General features: G+C 39.5%; 1 protein-coding gene across 1 annotated transcript in view; it reads right to left on the reverse strand.

The window, feature by feature from the left end:
• Positions 1–18,076, reverse strand: part of LOC146453314 (dystrobrevin beta-like) — a 50,471-nt gene that overhangs the window by 10,606 nt on the left and 21,789 nt on the right. The window contains exons 15-18 of the mRNA XM_085096768.1: positions 15,701–15,742; positions 12,904–12,919; positions 11,115–11,218; positions 10,068–10,275 (exon numbers count right to left, since the gene is read on the reverse strand). Coding sequence (XP_084952894.1) covers positions 10,068–10,275; positions 11,115–11,218; positions 12,904–12,919; positions 15,701–15,742 — 370 coding nt within the window. The remainder of the gene's footprint in view (positions 1–10,067; positions 10,276–11,114; positions 11,219–12,903; positions 12,920–15,700; positions 15,743–18,076) is intronic.

Genomic DNA, 18,076 nt, shown 5'->3' on the forward strand with positions numbered 1-18,076 from the left:
CACCCATGAGCTCAAAAGTTAGAACCAATAAACGGCGGCTACAGGAAATTATCTCCCTTAAGCTTTCATTAGAGTCGCTACCATTTGGATTCCATTTACAGACTTAATGGATAGAGCCGCCTGCGTCCAGCAAAATTGAGGTCAATACCATCACAGAAAAGCACTCCCAAGTAGCTTTCATTTCAGTGGTCGCATTTAAGATTTCAACCACAGGTCCAACCACCTTGTACAGCGCAATAAACACTGCTACAAGAAAGAGCCGCTCTGTGATGCGATTTCTTCTTAACAATGAAAAGCCAGGTCCATCTTCTACAACAGCACCACAGCAGACTAAGTTAGCTTTCATTTGAATGGTCTCACTTTAGGATTTCACACACAGAATCGAACTTGACTCTGGAAACAAAACGATTTACATAACCCCTTCCCACCTTCTCTTAGCTTTTCACAACAAATTCAGGACGGGCAATAAAAAAAGTCAACTCGGTTCTATTGAATTGCGTGACAACAAAGGCAAAGCCCAATATCTTGAGAAGGGTCAAGCAACCCAAAAAAAGATCCTTACAAGCAGGGTCTGGACGAACGGGCAACAGACGGGTCCGTTTTAGATTATTTCTTTCAAACTGTCTTGTTCAAGAGTTGACCTGAAATACTTGCGCACTATAAACATGATTATAAGTCGAGAGTCAGATCACCTAGTTGATGATAAACGACGAATTTGTGCCATGTACTGACGAAACAAACTAAGCACACATTGCGGACCGAAAACTGACCTGTGTGACTATCCACAGGCCCCGCCACAATGTTTTATAACAAGACAGAAACTCGTCCATAATAGCTAACATGGCCTTCTGTTCCTTCCGTGTGTTCCTGTATGATCAACGAGACAGAAGGCACGCCATTTTTGACAAGCCAAAAGAAAGTAGCGAAAGGCGAGAAGCAACAGAGTTTTGCTATGCCCGTCTAGAGTACATTAAAAGGTCTTGTCCTCTTTGCGGGTTATTCAAGATGGCGGCTTAAGTATAGAGCAAACATGAATTAACGGCCGAATTAACGGATTTTTTTGCATTCGGTTAGTCTTACATGTAAATACTATAAAACTAGTAATAATCAAAGATTAGGTAGTGCGTTCGATCATCTCAATCCCCGGCTCTCTCTCCTTTGCCAAGTTGGTGATGATGTCATCCTCCCTTGCAAAACCTGCGGGGGATGCCAGACACGCGTCCCAAGATCCATTCATTCTCAATCAACGGTGTCCCATACAATCTCGACTCCAAACTGTATTAGGAGTGCGTTCTTTCTACGTCGAACGTAATAAGGTTACAGCGACGAAGGGCTACGCATTCGAAGGCGCTGTACAGGAAAAAAATTACGAACTCAAGAACTTGGCAACCTGCACCATCACAAGATAAATCTTCCACACCTGACCTTCTTGTTACTGCAACCTCAATCCGATTTTGATTCTGTGTATCTGTCCCTGGCTTTTGAAGTTAACATCTCGTTTCACGAAAGTTCACACCTCAAATGCCAGTTTGCAAACCAGAAATGCTTAAACCGCGAGATTAGTCTAGATAGGTTCTGCTTGTTGCGAACGGTTTCACATGTTTACCAACTGCTGCTACGCGCGGTTCACAAACGCCAACTCACATCTTCGAAATAGAGTTCGCAAGCTTTAGTTTGTTGTGTCAACACAGTTTTTGACTGCGACACAGAAACGAGGAGGAGAAAGGGCAAAGAGAAGGAGGTGCCGCGTCGGTGGAGACTAGAAAAGAATTCGTTTTCATATGAAAAGTAATTTCCATAATAAAAACTTTGCACTAAGCCTCGCTTTCATTTGAGGTTCAAAGACACTCGGAGATAGCCTATTGGGGAGGCAAAGTCAGCCAGGTTTACAGTGACTATTCTGCAGTGCGGCGTTGTGGAATTACCGTAAATAAACTGAGCAAACCGGCTCATAAACGTTACAGAATTGTGTCAATCTTGGCGCACAAATTTCACCAAAGAAGACCATGTTCTTGTTACAAAGAGATGTAGCAACTGAATACCTTTCGCGAAAATATGAAATCGTGTTGTAATGTGTAATCGTGTTCCTGACAATATCTCAAAATATTATTTTAACACCAACAATTTATCGTTAATTCTGATGTTCTGAAGTATCTTGGAGAAAAGGGCCTCGAAATTGACCGAAAGGGGCGTGAAGCGCCCTCAGAAGCCAATTGCTGGAATAAACCATGCTTTTTAATTTTTTAAAGCCAATTTAAAGGGGTATTGTCATGGCGATTTTGCTCTATTTTGGTCAAAACTGCTCAACTGAATATTTGACGAAAAAACTTTTTTAAACATGAAATTGCTCTTAGAACACCGGGAAGAAAATATTAAGGGATTTACCTATGGCAAAACTAACTATAATCAGTTGTTAGCGAATTCTCTTAAATACACAAGAAGAACTTAAGAAATATTGGCCAACTTTTTCGAGTTGCAATCCACTTCCATCCTAGCCATCCGCAGCGAAAGATAATCATTCATAGTTACTTTCTGTGCATTACTGGTTATAAAGGGTGACACGCTTACTTTAAGTCTATGGTGTCCAGTAAAGTTATTGTTAGCAAAACTGAATCATTATTTTAATTATTCCACCGTTTCAAATATGTTTTTTGGCCACTCAAAGCGACACTGCCCCTTTAATATGAAGTGAAATAACGTAAAGTGTGATATTATTATCAAACAATATATGTGTTGTTAAGAGCATAAGTAATTGGGGTCATGGAATTGAGCGGTTTTCAATTGACTGTCGAAAGTATTCGCGTTTGCTTTGGTTTTTCTCTATGACGCCCTGTCATTGGTCTGCAAAACTCGCCCCATTTTCTCAACCAATGAGATGGTTTTACGAAACTTAATAGGCCATTTCCGAGTTACTTTGAACCGCACTATGAAACCGAGGATAAGTACATAGTTTTTATTACCGAAATTAGGGGTGCGTTTTTTGGGGAGAATCCAAAAACGGATTTGTAATCTCAGATCATTCGGATCATAGTGCATCAAAGGAACCGACGAATCCTCGTCCAGAGTGGATTCGACGGTTCCTTTGATGCACCATGATCCGAATGATCTGAGATCACAAATCCGTTTTTGGATTCTCCCAAAAAAACGCACCCTAGTTTTCAATCATATGCCAACAAAACTAATTTTCATACGAAAAGCCTTGCACGTATACTCGCTAGCAAAATGAGGTTCACACTAACTCGGAAATGGCTTTTTGAAAACCGTTCTAACCATCTGTACCCATAATGATAGGGACATGGGATAATCAACCCGTCCTTATAAGGGTCCTACAAGTGTGAGTTTGACATAGCTTGCTGAATTACGTCTAACAAAACTAGAGAAAAAACCCTCTTTTGATGTTTTATTGTAGTGGAGCGTTACGCCAGAGTTACACTTGATTTTTTTTAAAGCGGACTAAACAAGTTGGAGCTAGATTTCCCAATACCCATTACCTCTCAAAACAGCACTTCCTAGTCCAGGAACTATGGGAACACTAGCAAGTGTGAGCGATTGTAGGCCTCTCTGGGTACAAGAAAGAAAACCGCGACAACAGAAGTACATTCTCCAGTGTTTTAACAGCTGTTAGCCTAGCTCAAGGTAAATCTTTTTCATCCAAAACAATTTTCCCCTCACAAGAGATTACCACTGCTATTTATAGCAGATCCATGTCCTCCCCAACCCCTCCCATGCCTCAAAAACAATCCCACAATCCTTCACGCGTCCCAGGCTCTTCACAGTTTCTGGGTGTGCATTTACGAACAGCACTATTGATAAACTGTAGCACTAACAGTAACCTTCTGAAGGGTTTCGCACCACAGGTTACCAACCCGAATGTGATAAACTATGCTTCTCAATGGCTGTCTCGGTTACTAGAGATTTAAACTTTCTCAAAGTCGACGCTCCCATTGTCAAATTCGAGACCGTTTGTTCATTGATTGTCAATTTTTATTTATTTTTTTTTTTTTGGGGGGGGGGGGGGGGGAGCACGCCCTGTTGACAAGTGCACTGAAGATTGAAAACTTTGAAAACCCTCTCTCGCAAACTTCCAATTTAAAAAGTGCACAAAAATCAAGAGACCTAAACATAGTTCAATTTGAACAGTTTAACACCACAAACATTGCCTTTGAAAGGCTAACAACGATACAGCCAATTGAAAGAACATTACACACCAAAACTTGACGTCTTTTCCGCAAGTACGATTAAAGTAGAACAACTAAAACTCTTGGATTAAATGTATTTGATATGTAGCTGATCTATACAGCTGTTTCAATTAACGTTGTTGGACCAAGGCTAGAAGTCTATGTGACAAAACCGGAGAGTGAAGGACTTCGGCATAACCGACGCTTTTTCTTCTTTTAACTCAGATTTTTTGCATGGGGTCCTCGATTCATTTTAAGAAGCGTTGCCCGAAATTTTATCGCATTTTTACGGTTGGTTTGGGGCAAAACATCATGGTTATGAGCAACACTTACGTTGTAATCCCAAAACGAAGCGCAAAGCAGCGGATAATCCATCGGTTATGCCTCGAGCACTTCACTTGATACACAAATCTACGGCACACCGTGGCCTGTGTGATATTATAGCAGAATTTCAACATTAAAAGCTAATGTAACTTATTACAGGAAATAAACGCTCGTGTTAAGGTATTGGAGATTAATGCGAATTGAAGGAAAAATTACTTCCCAATAAAGGTAAATAACGCGAAAGAGGTGCTAAAATTTCAAAATGAGGCAAATTAACGAAGGAGTACTTCACAGTGTCCATGATACCGGCGGATCTGCACCCTGATAAAACAAGGCTTTATCCTTGCTGGAGTGTATCGAGAATTTGAGGCGAAAATAATGGAAATTAAGGTCGCGGTAATTAACGCGAATTTTAATTCTATGAAGGGTTAATTTCCTATAATAAGGCACCCTTATTACGTTTAGGTCTTGTGGAGTAAACTCGAGGCTTGGAAATCCCACAACATTAATTGAAATAGCTGTCTATATATAAGTTTTCCCCTACTCACAAAATCTAAATTTATCATTGTCAAACCCATAATATATAAGCTTTCATTTTCCACTAAATCCATATATATAGATATGTATATCTTTGCGCTGGCTATTGTGACGCAATTAAATTGCGACAAAAATTTAACACGTGACAATTCACATCTTCCTGAACTATAAGCACAAAGCCTTAAAAATAATATTTGGAACCTTAATTTTTTTTCTGTAATATCAATAACACAATTTAATTGCAAAAAACAAATCGATGCAAAAACGAATCCAAAGTAATGTTTTTGGTCATTCGGTTCATCTTTAACGAAAAAAACTTTGATTAAAAAAAAATACGATATACATTTTTAAATTTGTTCATGCCAAGTACTATCAAAAAAGACACAATTAAATTGCGAAAGAAGACTTAGCAAAGAGAATAAAACTTTTGTTGAATATTCTTAACAAACAAGCTAAAAGGCAAAAAAAAAAAATTGTAACTTGAACTCCAATATTTGCTTACGGGGTAATAAAATATAATCTCATCGCTTTTCTCGACCAAAACGCAACATTACTCATGTCAAAGTGAAATATACTCTTTTTTGATCGCCTGTACGTACTCCATGCTAAACGTCGTGCATGGCTTTGAAATGTTTGGCAAAAGATCTTGGATCCCCAACGTTTCATATCAGCGGTTATATCACCCCAGAAATTTGGATTTGCGCTGTAAAGAAAATCTGCAGCTTTCTCGAGCAAAATGTCAGCTGAAAATTTCGTAAAACTGGAAAATTGATCCCCTTCGCTTCGAAGAGGCAAATATGCTGTTAAAAATGCGAAAAAAATAGTCACCTAGCATTTTCGTAGAGCCAACAATTACTCGTAAACTTCCTGGAATAAAACTCTGCTTCCTAAAATTTAAAATTGAATTTTAAGCATCCGAACAGATCAATCTGCATTGCCTCACTCCAATTTGTCTTTAAAAGGGCACAAAACTCTCTGAGTACACAGGAGAAAACATTTTAAGTATTTTGCCTAAATGTTCCCCTTGGGTACCCCCCGAAAGATCGCAATTTTGCATCGCAAATACTTGACAAGGTTCTCCGTAATACGTAGCAAGAGACTGGCGCCTCTGCAACCTTCCTGTAGCAAGCTTAAGTGACGATTCGGAGCTTAAGTTCAAGAAACAGAGTTACTGCTTATGTATTCTTCTAGCAAAGGTTATAAGACATTTTTTTGCTTCTCTTAAAATCCTGTAACTTCCTAAATTCGCAGGTGTTAGCCTCGCATTTCAAAGTTCAACAAAGACTCATCTTCATTACCAGTACACGCATTAAAATTTGGAACGGTGACCTTACGTCAAAGACGCAGTTGGAAAAATCATTCAATCAGTGATGTTTGATTTTTACTTTCCGGCTAAGAGTTAGAAACAAGACTAAAGCTTCACCAGTATGAAGAACTGCTTATTCGTGCTATAAGAACATAACTCTCGTGTCAAGAGGTGACTTTGAACGGGGACGAATCTAAGCCCTCAAGACATACGTTACTTATACTAACGAAGTGTTGAAGCATGGCAGTATGGTAATTGTTCATGCAAAATAAATTTTGCACCGCGAACCGCTGCAGAAACAATTTTATCGATCTTTAAAAAACGCGAAATTGAGAATAAAAAAAGTTAAAAAATATCAATTGTAACATATCAATGACGCAAACAAACATAAAAATAAAAGTCGTTAAAGTCGATAGGAACCGTCACGTTTAACAACATATCGAATCCTAATAGCCTTACATGGCAGGCGCTAGAAGGGAGGGGGGGGGGGGGGGTTAGAGCGCAATAGAGCGCGCGGGAAGCGAGGGTGCGCGAGGGAGAGGGAAAAAGGAGCCGTTCTTTTTGCTCCACACCGCGCGACTGATTCCCTTCTTCTCTCCCTCGTGCTCCCTCGCTTCGCGCGCGCCCGATTCTTCTCCGTCCTCCCCTTACAACCATGAATGCGAGGCTAAATCCGCGAGTTGAAGAAATTATAGGATTTTTAACAACCCAGTTAACCCTGAAAAGTGTTTATTGGTCCCAGTCTTGTGTTCCGGTTCAGAGGTTTTCTGCCTGCAAGAGACAGAACAAAGTGGATTAATAAAACAGAAATAAAAGCTGTGCAAATTTGGAGATTGAATTTTCCGCAAGAATGTCGCAAATTTAGTATGTTCTTAGCTGTCACTGGAATCTAAAGGAATACGATAAAATAAAATTCCAGTATAAATGAATTGGGTTGCGAACAAACGTATGGATAACATAGTCAAAAACTGCCTTTTCTCCTATTTTCCTTTTCATTCCTAACAAGCTAGAAAGAAACGCCGCAAAATACAGAAATCTTTCGTATTAAATATGCACTTTCTGTTCATCCACTTTGTTCCGTTCTTGTTAACACTGAATACAGTTTCACGAGCAACAATTACAAACACCAACGTTGTGAAACAATCAGGCTGCACTTTCATGTTTTCCAAGTAAAGCGACCTAACCTCGCATCTCGCGCGAAAATTGCATCCCGCGAGGAATCGCGACACGCGAGAGGAAATTTTCGCGCGCGTTCGCGTGGTTCCCTTGTTTTACAACGGAAAGGGAAAGCTCGTAGTCTACCCTTGTCTATAATGCCGTAATAGATGAGAATATGAACTCTACAGTCTGTAAGGGAAGACCTAAAGTATGGCCATTCAAATGAAAGCTACTGAGCAGTGCTTTCCTGTGGTACCGTTTATCATGTTGCATAAGACGGTTACCATTTCACTATGAAACTACCTGGCGCGATCCGCGTTTTAATCGGAGAATAACTTTGAATTCAATAATCTCGAACAAACCACACTATTCGTTTCAAACTTGCAACGTTGAATTGATTATTGTAATCTTTCAACCGTGGCCTGGTTTGAAATCTCAAGTGTCGATTGGATTACATGACAATAGAGCCTAATACGGATTTGACAGTGTTCGACAGCAATGGCTGCAAGAAATATGCTCGGCGGTGTTAACAAAAATGGTAATAAATTGCTTTCAATCCCTGTAAGGGAAGTGATTGTCCACGCTAAGCGTGTGGAAAGAAATTTTGTAAAAACGGAATACGTGTGGACGAGGACTGATCCTTTGCGAAACAGGATACACGAAACATGCTACACGGCAATGAACTAACTGTAACCGCCCAATTAGGTATCTTTATTGCATGAATATTAATTGGATTGGATCGAAAATCATGATGCCTTTCAGCCCAGATTAAATGAAGTGAAATTTAACTGTTGTTTTGCGGATTAAAAAAACGTGTAGCCACAAAGTCCCTCCGCAAAATCATTTTTCTGAAACTCCGAAAACCTCTGAAAACTTGATTCCATAAATCCCTCAAATCCTCAATTTGGAGAGCAGCCCCCCCCTCCCCCCCCCCCCTTCCACACACACCCATTTACCCACAGTTTTAACGCTACACGGTATTTAAAACCCTGATACAGTTTTAAAAACATACAAACGGGGTATTCGATTTCACACCCTGCTAGCAGAGCGTTCCTTTGTCGAGTCAAGGGAGATTCTGCTGGCAAGATGTCTTTGTCGTTTACTTCCTAGCTGCCTTTTGTTAACCTACTGACTTGGCGCAAACGCGGGTGGGATGTAACAGAATTTGACCTTTTCAGAAGTCGGCGAGCCAAGGGTTAACCAAGACGGAGTATTTTCGAATTTTCCCTCGCTCTCTCGTCGAGCGTTTGCACCAGGTTACATGAGCAAATGGCAGCCATTTTTAATATTTATTTGTTAACGCCAAAATGCTACGTTGACTTCTCAACGTGTTGATGCAACGCAACCAATCAAAACCGCGCGTCACATTACACAACATTTTTCAACTGACACAGTTCTCAAACTAGCTTTAACAACATTCTTTTGCCTCGTCTTTTGTGTTTCCAGTCAAGCCAAGTCTTTGCTTGCCATTTTTCCTTTCGCTGTGAAGACAATTCATTTGTTTTTTCACGGCTAAAATAAAGATATTTTCTTCCCATTCCTTCCAGCAAGAAAGCGTGACTTTTGCGCAAAACAACTGATAGTGGGTACACGCCAACAAAGCCGTTTCTATACCGACCAGCAACGCAAGGCACGACAGTTTTCGTAAGCAAGACGACACAGAACACGAGCCAAGCGTGACCACAAAGCAAAACAACCAAAAGCTTGAAATCTTCGCAAGCCAGAAGAAGCGCTACTATATCGCAAACCCGGAAACAGCGTGACTTAACGATGAGCGCTATGCTCGTTCTCACAAGAAGCGTGACATCACCATACCTTCACCAGCCCCCTCCGCAAGAAAAAGCGTTACTTTTAGCAAGCTGGCAAAAAGCATGACAAACCGAAAGCCAAACATGGCAAGTATAAAGAAAGCTAAACAAACGTGTGATTATACCACAAAATAGCGCAAGTGTTATTCATTTTGAGTCTTTAATAGAGCACTTGTCGACGATTTAAAGCCTTTCTTCTTGTACGAATTTTAAACACAGCGTGTACGATTAACATAACAAGCACATAGCCCCCATTGGCACACACGGTCAAAGCACCCATAGCGGTTTAATTTACTCTTTGTACGAGTGGCCCACTTTGAAGATATCCAGCATACGGGTAACTTATTTTGAAAAGGTTAATATGGGTAACCAACTTCTTAACCAATCAAGTTACTTGCCTTCATACGGGTAATTTACTTTAAACTGGATTCTATGTAAAGTTCCCTTTCTTGCGGGTAACTGAGCGTGCTTAATTCATACGGGAAACTTACTTTCTATGATAAAGGAAGCTTACTTTTAACATGCTCATGCGCATAACCGACTTTCAACAAATCCTGACTTTCATTTTAATTTCGTGAAACTAACTACCAACATACGAACAATGAAATTTTCATTTGAGTGACTTTGAGCAAGTCCACACAGTTAATTTACTTTGAGCACATTTATACAAGTAATTTCTGTGCGTACGAAAAACTTCACTAATTACTTTGAGTGGGATCATCCGGGAAACCGAGCCTTAACATACGGGTAACTTACTTTGAGCAGGTTCATCAGTCCCTCAAGCTGCACCATCAGTTCGCGGCGGCTCTCTTGGAGGGCAGACATGCGCAGTTCGAGTTCATCTTTACGTTGCCTTAGCAACTTCAGCTCGGCCAATAGCTGTGGGTTTTGTGCGATCTGCGCCGCTGATCTCGATGCCTCCTCGTGCTCGTCTCGCAGGCGTCGTATTTCCTTGAGAAGAAGCCTATGGAAGGTTGAATAGGTGAGAAAAAGTGGTGAATGATGCCACAGAATTGCTTTATGGTTGCAGCGAAAATCACCAGTAGTTAACACGTTGGCGATCTGAAAAAGCCCTCTAAGTCACCACAAAATCACAGCTAAAACCCGGCGCGTAAAAACCGGTCGCGTAAATAGCGCTTTAGAATCCTGCTGAGAAGATATGAAGTCCGCTTAATTGGTCTACTGTGTCTATAATTTGTTTCTTCACCAGATTTGAATCCCATCCGAGATCCAAGATGACGCTGGAGTCATCAACTTGCCCTACACACCCTAAACTTTGTGAATGAATGACGTGCAATAATGTTTTAAGGCGGAAATGTTTGTTTACTGAAATGATTAACCACAGAGTGTGACCTACAATCCTTTGTTCCGCTCTACTCGACTTCCTTCTCCCAAACCTCCCAAAGACAAAAATCAGCGATATTTAATTTTACTCACCCTAATTCAAGTGCATTCCCTTTTAACCTATCTTTAGAAAGTAACACTTGATTCTCCTATAAAGCGGTTATCATTTGAGCGTCCTAAAGTCAACCATATTAAAGTAATTACAATAGCCAATATCAACAGACGTAAACAGTACAGTAAGCAAATGAGATCTCGAAGCAAATACATGTCGCCGGTGCCAAGCGCGGGAAAACGCGTGCGACCAAGTCACGACTGGTTCTCATGTTGTTTCTCATTGGTTGAGAAATAGGCGCGAATTCTGCTAACCAATCAGAGAGCGACGTAAAGCAAAACCAAGAGCAAACGCGAAAATACTTCGCACGCTCTCCTGAAAAAAGCTCTAAAAGAAAGAAAACCTACCTGTTCTTATTCTGCAGGGTTTGCATGAGTTCTCGCTGTTCTTTGTTGGCGTCAATACTCATCTGGCTTGATGACTTGCTCACCTTGCTGGCAGGTTTCTGACGCTAAGAGGCAACAGTGATCAACGTCTTACTTCTCCTCAAAACATACATACACAATCAAGCAAACAGCACAAGAGAATCAAGAATATGATCGGAAGAGTAAAATAACTAAATACTCCTAATCAGTATAATATCAAATGTATAGAAAGATTAAGGAGAATTTCTATGCGGATCACATATTCCTAGTCAGTAAATATAAACTGCAGGGAAACACTAAGGAGAATTTCTATGCAGATCACACATGTTAAAGGCTACTGTAAAAGATTTCCAGAAGTAGCAGGAATCTCTAAGTTCCAAATGACCGTTTAAAGACGATAGCGCGGAACGAGAACGCTCGCAGCATTTACGTAAGACTTTATTGAATGGAATGATTTTTGCCCTCTGAAAAAACCTTGCCCCTTTGTGCTCACATGCATTCTGCTCCGTTTAAAACTTACCCCAATGAAATCCCCGTAAACTCTCCGTGAAAAACTGCATTATTAACTTTACACAGGTCATCTGAGAATGCCCTTAACCCTTTAGTGATCAGCATCAAATTTCTCCTTGTAATAACAATGCGTTTCCAACTCCTTAGGTTAGGACAATTAAGGATATGATCGCCCAAGGTGAATATTCTTTTAGTAACTTCTCCCTAGTACTTTTATAAGAAAAGTATGGGGACAAGATAGGAGAATTTGCTCTTCGATATTAGGGATTAAAGGGTTAAAATCACTCCCAATGGTATGGTCCTTATAAAGAGAATAACCATACTGTTGCTGTGTTGTCATGATAAATGTGTTTTTTATCTTTGGGTCAATTACAAATTCTTTGCCACTTTTAACATTACAAAAACAGCAGTCAAAAGCAATGGGCGCCAAGTGAAACGTTATAAATACAAGAATACACACTTATGATGGCAAAATTAAATGTTTAAAAACTGTCTCTTTCGAAACTTAAAAGGACTGGCTAAAATTAGAGACGTCGCTGTGAGAACATTACTTTCTATTGCGACTAAACTGAGAGTCTGAGAAGCAACAATTTCACTTTTGTTTTCTTTCTTTTTATTTTTTTTTTTATTACCACTTTGGTTAAAAATGGTGAAATAAGACATTCACTTAGCTGTAAAATAATTCTAGAACGAGAGGAAAGAAAGCGACTCAATTCTTGAAAGGAACAAAACGTGTTCTGTTCCAGCGCATTTTGCGGGAAACAAAAATGCAAGAACTTGAAAAACGTTAGCCAAACATTTTTCAAGTTTCAATCCATTCCGACCTCCTCCGTCTCTGGCGAGAGGCACTAATCGCCAGTTTTATTGCACTGGGGTGATAATTTATAACAAACTTGACAATTGTTTATTTTTCTGTTGACAGACGAACATTTTTGGGTTTTGAAATGACATCAAATTCGCGTGATACTTCCCTTTAATTCTAAACCACTCAATGTTTCTGAGATTCCGAGACACTTCGCTGAATTCCTTCTCGCGCGGTTTAACGAACAGGCAATTCCACTAACAACTGCGCCTTCTTGACCAGGCATGAGACAATTAACACTTCACAAGAAAGTTTTTCCTACGAGTTATAATTTCCGCAACAAAACGACTTCTTAGTTGAATAACAACATGATCACTAAACTTAGATAAGGCCGTACACTTCCTCTTTTTAATTTCATTTTATCGGAAACTGACTACAAAGAAAAAAAAAAACACTTACCGAGTTCGCGGAGAGCCTTCCATTTGTGAGAGGAGATACATAAACAGGAAAGAAAGAAATGAAAGATAAGACGACGGGAAAGCGTGGAAAAAATCATTGATGAATCAAAGAGGTGCACACACAGCAGCGGCAAATCTAGAAAATGATTTGCTTATAAATCAGATTTACGCCCCAGGCGAGAAAATTACTTTCATGGACGAATGCAGCTGATTAGCTAATTTTATTTTGGTTTTTCGCGGAATGGGAAAAATTAAGGGTGTGAGAAAACTAGCATGTGGCCTATCCAAAGCTGCGGGAAAAGCCACGAAACACAAGCAGAATTATTCCGTGATTTGATTTTTAAAGCTGGCCATAATTGAAAAGCATTGTTTTGGAGTCAAAATAAAACAATTCGGCGATGAAATTGATCAAATTATGATTTTAATCAACACGAGTGCTGCTCCATTATCGCGATGGTCTAAAACAGTGTTACTTTGTGTTATTTGACAGAAGTCGTTGTTGTCAAGGAGTGGGATATTTAGATTGACATAAGTGTTTGGATGAGAAAACATTTCAATGATAAAAAAGTGACAAGAAAAGAAAAGAAAAAAAAAAAAAAGCCTAAGAAGCGAAATTGAGAACCGAAGATCAAAGCGGGAAAGTACAGCTTTTCATCTCAGAGTTTCACCCAGAGACTCAAACTAACTACAGAGGACCACATGATAGTGCTGCTCCGTAGCTTTCATTTAAATGGTCAGATTTCAGGATTTTCTCCTCAGACTCAAACGTTAGAACCACCTTGTACAGAATAATAAACAGTACCACGGGAAAGTACCGCTTTCATTTGAATGGTCACACTTTAGAATTTCATCCAGACTCAAAACTTAGAACTACCTTGTACAGCATATTTAACACCACCACGGGAAAGCACTGCTCAGTAGCTTTCATGTGAATGATCACAATTTAGGATTTCACTCAACAACTCAAAATTTAAAACCAGTTTGTACAACATAACAAACAGCGCGCAGGAAAGTCGCCCGTTCAATTAAACCAAAGGGCCACAAATTGGAATTTCATTTTAAATACTCCGGCAAAACTTAAGGCCGGTTTCAATATGATCGCGGATCGCAGATCGCAGATCGCAATAAGGTCTGCGATCGTCTGCGATCATATGGAAACATACTTCTGCGATCGTCTGCGATCCTGCGATCACGATCGCAGACAATCGCAGAAGATAGAACATGGTTCTATCGTCTGCGATCGTCTGCGATCGTGATCACAGGATCGCAAACGATCGCAGAAGTATGTTTCCATATGATCGCAGACGATCACAGACGATCGCAGAAAATAGAACATGGTTCTATCTTCTGCGATTGTCTGCGATCGTGATCGCAGGATCGCAGACGATCGCAGAAGTATGTTTCCATATGATCGCAGACGATCACAGACCTTATTGTGATCTGCGATCTGTGATCCGCGATCATATGGAAACCAGCCTTCAGAATCCCTTTGTACAGCACAAAAAATATGTCAAGCGGACAGTGCTGCTCGGTAGATGAACAAAAACATTTCTTCAACATGCTCGAGAAGGAGAAAATTTTCTGTCTAGTCATAAAATCATCATATGCCATTTTTTTTGTGAACTGATGAAAAGTTTTCCATTAAGCTTAAAACACTGGGAAATCATTATCCCAAAAGGACGCGACGAAGTTCTTATCTAATGAACGGATAAATTGCTGTATTATGATGAACACCATTCAATTTACCGCGAAGACAATAAAACAATAAAAGAGAAAAATAAATCGTCACTTTAGAATGGCACAGATTTTTATCAGATATTGTAAAGACAGCCAGACCCCATACTAACGCTGTAGTAAAGGAGTGGTTTAACCATGCAAAATTTAAGAACATCTTTTCTCATTTTGCGGAAACGAGATAAATGCACAAACCATAAAAAGATATGACAAACTAAGGTAAAAAAGAAAATTATTTTAAGACGCTATGAATGGCGAATGGATGACATTCCTTTCACCATAACGCAAAGACCACATATTTATTTTACTCTTAAAGTAATAAACACTCAAATTTAAATGATAAACATTTCCTTTCTCCCTACGACGTCGATAGATTTTTATTCAGGCAGGTAATGAGAAAATAGAAATCATCTGCTAGAGGGTAACAGATGTCCATGGCTGGCAATGAAAGCACCAGAAACAACTAACGTGGATGGAGTCCAACACTAGCGCGAACCGCCTTGGTGAACCGTGTGCTAACAGTTCTGAACTTGAAGCTAACATTGTCAGGAACGTTTCTTTGTCTTGAAGAGATTGAATCTGCCGAATTTAAGCTGGAAGACTAAGGAGAAATCTGAATCTACATAGACAGGACGCGAAACCGAAGAATTGATCACAGATTTGGCTTTCTAGCTAAAAACGACCCAAAGAATTCCAGCTGGATAGCCGTGGTTTCAAAGTACAGGAGATAAAATTTTCACACGTGTGTTACAAAGACAAAAAATATAATTGCAACGCAAAAATAACTTTGAAGGTATATACCTGCAGTTCAATAATGAATTAATATCTCCCGACAGAAATTCACTCGCGAAAATGCTAAAGCTGACAGTGAAAGCCGGAACGACGTCAAAAAAATAATTATTATAATTAGATGACTGATGTTGACCGAATGACATTCAGGTGTTTTTCGACGTAAAATGTAACCCAAGCGAACCGCGACATTTTAAGGATGAAAACATCGGTTTCATCAACCCCACTTCGTTAGCATATAGCCCAGTCATGAAATACGGATTTTATTAACTTACCTGGCCGCATATCTTGATATCAATTTGTGTTCATCGTCCATTCTGGAATTAGACAACAAAAATGCGTGTTCACGGCAAGTGGGAAGAGAACTTTCGTTGGGCATGGTGGTAAATATGGGTGTCGTGCACGAGAGGAAAATATCGCTATGGTCAGTGCACGGAGAACTAGTCTTGAAAGTGCTTCTTTGACTTAATCAAGAAGAGATAATATTTTGGTGTATTTAGCATCGCACTTACTCAGGTGCTAATAAAGCAAATCTACATATTCATAATCGGTTTTTCTCTAAAAAAGAAATAAGTTCATTCAATTAAAAAAATATGTGTACCGCTCGTTTTATTGGACGAAGCACGTCAAGGGAAAATTACGTCAATCAACGCGGTGGGAATTCAAGCTAACAAGCAAAGACTGAAAAACGATCAAATTTTTATTTCCAAGAAACATTGAAAACATTTTTCATTTGTGTTACAAAATTAAAAGAAGGCGGAATATAAAAAAAGGCATATTTCTTCTTATAGGCGACGCGCTCGTTTGATAACAGAGAAATGTGTATATTTTTTATTATTATTCTTGAAGGATATAGAAATAATTTGCGTCAAACGACTTAAAAGATTTAAACACGGCAAGGAGATCATACTTAGCAGGCGATAGGTTTCAGATTTTCCCAAACACATGCAAACGCAATATTTTAATAACTTAAAGAAGTATGTGTGCATGTCGTTTGCACTATTTCTGAGTGTATTATTTTATGAATAATGTTGTCTTGTCAGCAATGCTATAGACTCTCTCTGCTCACATTCATGATAAGAACACATTTCTATGTCGCTTCCGCCGTTTTTAATTTCCATTCCAAGGAAATTAACTGAAAGCTTCCTGACTATAAAAGCAGGAAAACTCCGCGACAAAACATCCTTCTAATATTAGCTTTGTGTTCATTTGGTAAGAAAATTTCATTCACTCACAAAAGAGATTCGATGCGTACAGAGAAATAACCAATAGCCGTTTGGGTTTTTTTTCCATGCCAATTTCTAATACGACGTTTAATTATGAACAAAGCCCTTTTTATCAAAACATAGGAAAAAATAGAAAAGGTTAGCAGGTGTGTCGTTGTCTTGTATTTAGCGCATGCTGTGACTGGGCATCTTCTGTTTTCACGGCTCATTTTTTACAAACATAAACAATGGCGGCGTGGTTTAGGGCCTAGCTAAACTAGGCCCATTGATGCCACCAGACTGTTGCCCCAGGGTAGCTAAAAGTGAGAAACACATTTCGCGAAAGCAAAATCTTCCTCTGAGAAGCAAGCATGCGGTTTTTGACCTGATTCACTGAGAACATTTTTTTCACATTTGCGTCCGCGACATATGTCTCTTGCGTGGCTAAATTGCGAAACATTTCGAGAGATTAAAAATCGCGTTTACGGCAAACGGCAAACGTGCGATTCGCGTTTATGTTTTCTTGAAATAAAGAGTACAAAGATGAGAATAGTCTGTGGAAACTAATTCTGGCCTTTGATGCTAACGCAAAACTTCTCGATTTGACAGAAAAACTGAAAACAAAAAGCGGCAAATATAGGACAAATATGGTCACGTGGTCATATCCCACATTTGCCGTTTGCCGTAAACGTCATTTTTAACGCCTAATATTTCCAAGTTTAGCAAGGCCATAACACTGATTTTTTGCACCAATGTAAACCTTTATGCGTAAGATGTATCTTATGTAATAAATAATACTATCGGACGTGCATACAAAACGATCAGTGATTTCAATAGATTGTTCAGGTCCCAAAATTTTATCGACGTCCTGGATGATAGCGCAGTGAATGAATAAATGAGAAGAATGCTTTGCTGCGCTTTGCTTGGATTTCAACACAATACTTTTGGAAAGCGATATTCATCAGACCGAGAATCTCAAAAACGTCCCACAAGAAACATTTTTCCTTACTATTCCAGAGTCCTGTGACATATAGACCAAGATTGACGAAAGAATGCAATGCAATAATATAACGTTAACTCAAATCACGTTTGAGAGGTCTTCTTTCAAACAACATTTCCATAACTACATTTTTAAAACTAAAGGATATTTTATTAGTGGGGTTGAGGGGGGAGGAGGTGCAAGACAGTTTGCTAGTTCTATCAAAACTGGAGAAGCTAAAAATCCGTCGCAAAAATTTAACGTTCACACCTAAGATCCCAGCGCAAATAACCTGCGAAAGGGAGCGTTACGGCGACTTTCGTAGCGATTTTTGCAGCCATTTCGAATCGCTCGGGCAAGTAAACGACAATTTCCAATCTCCCGCGAATCAATGCGGTTTTACTGCGCTAAGAGCAGGTGCACACCAAGGACCCTCCTACTGCCCTTTCCGGAGGAGAACCACATTT

Source organism: Pavona decussata, unplaced genomic scaffold (assembly GCF_977016875.1).
Source record: "Pavona decussata unplaced genomic scaffold, jaPavDecu1.1 SCAFFOLD_338, whole genome shotgun sequence".
Taxonomy (NCBI): domain Eukaryota; kingdom Metazoa; phylum Cnidaria; class Anthozoa; order Scleractinia; family Agariciidae; genus Pavona; species Pavona decussata.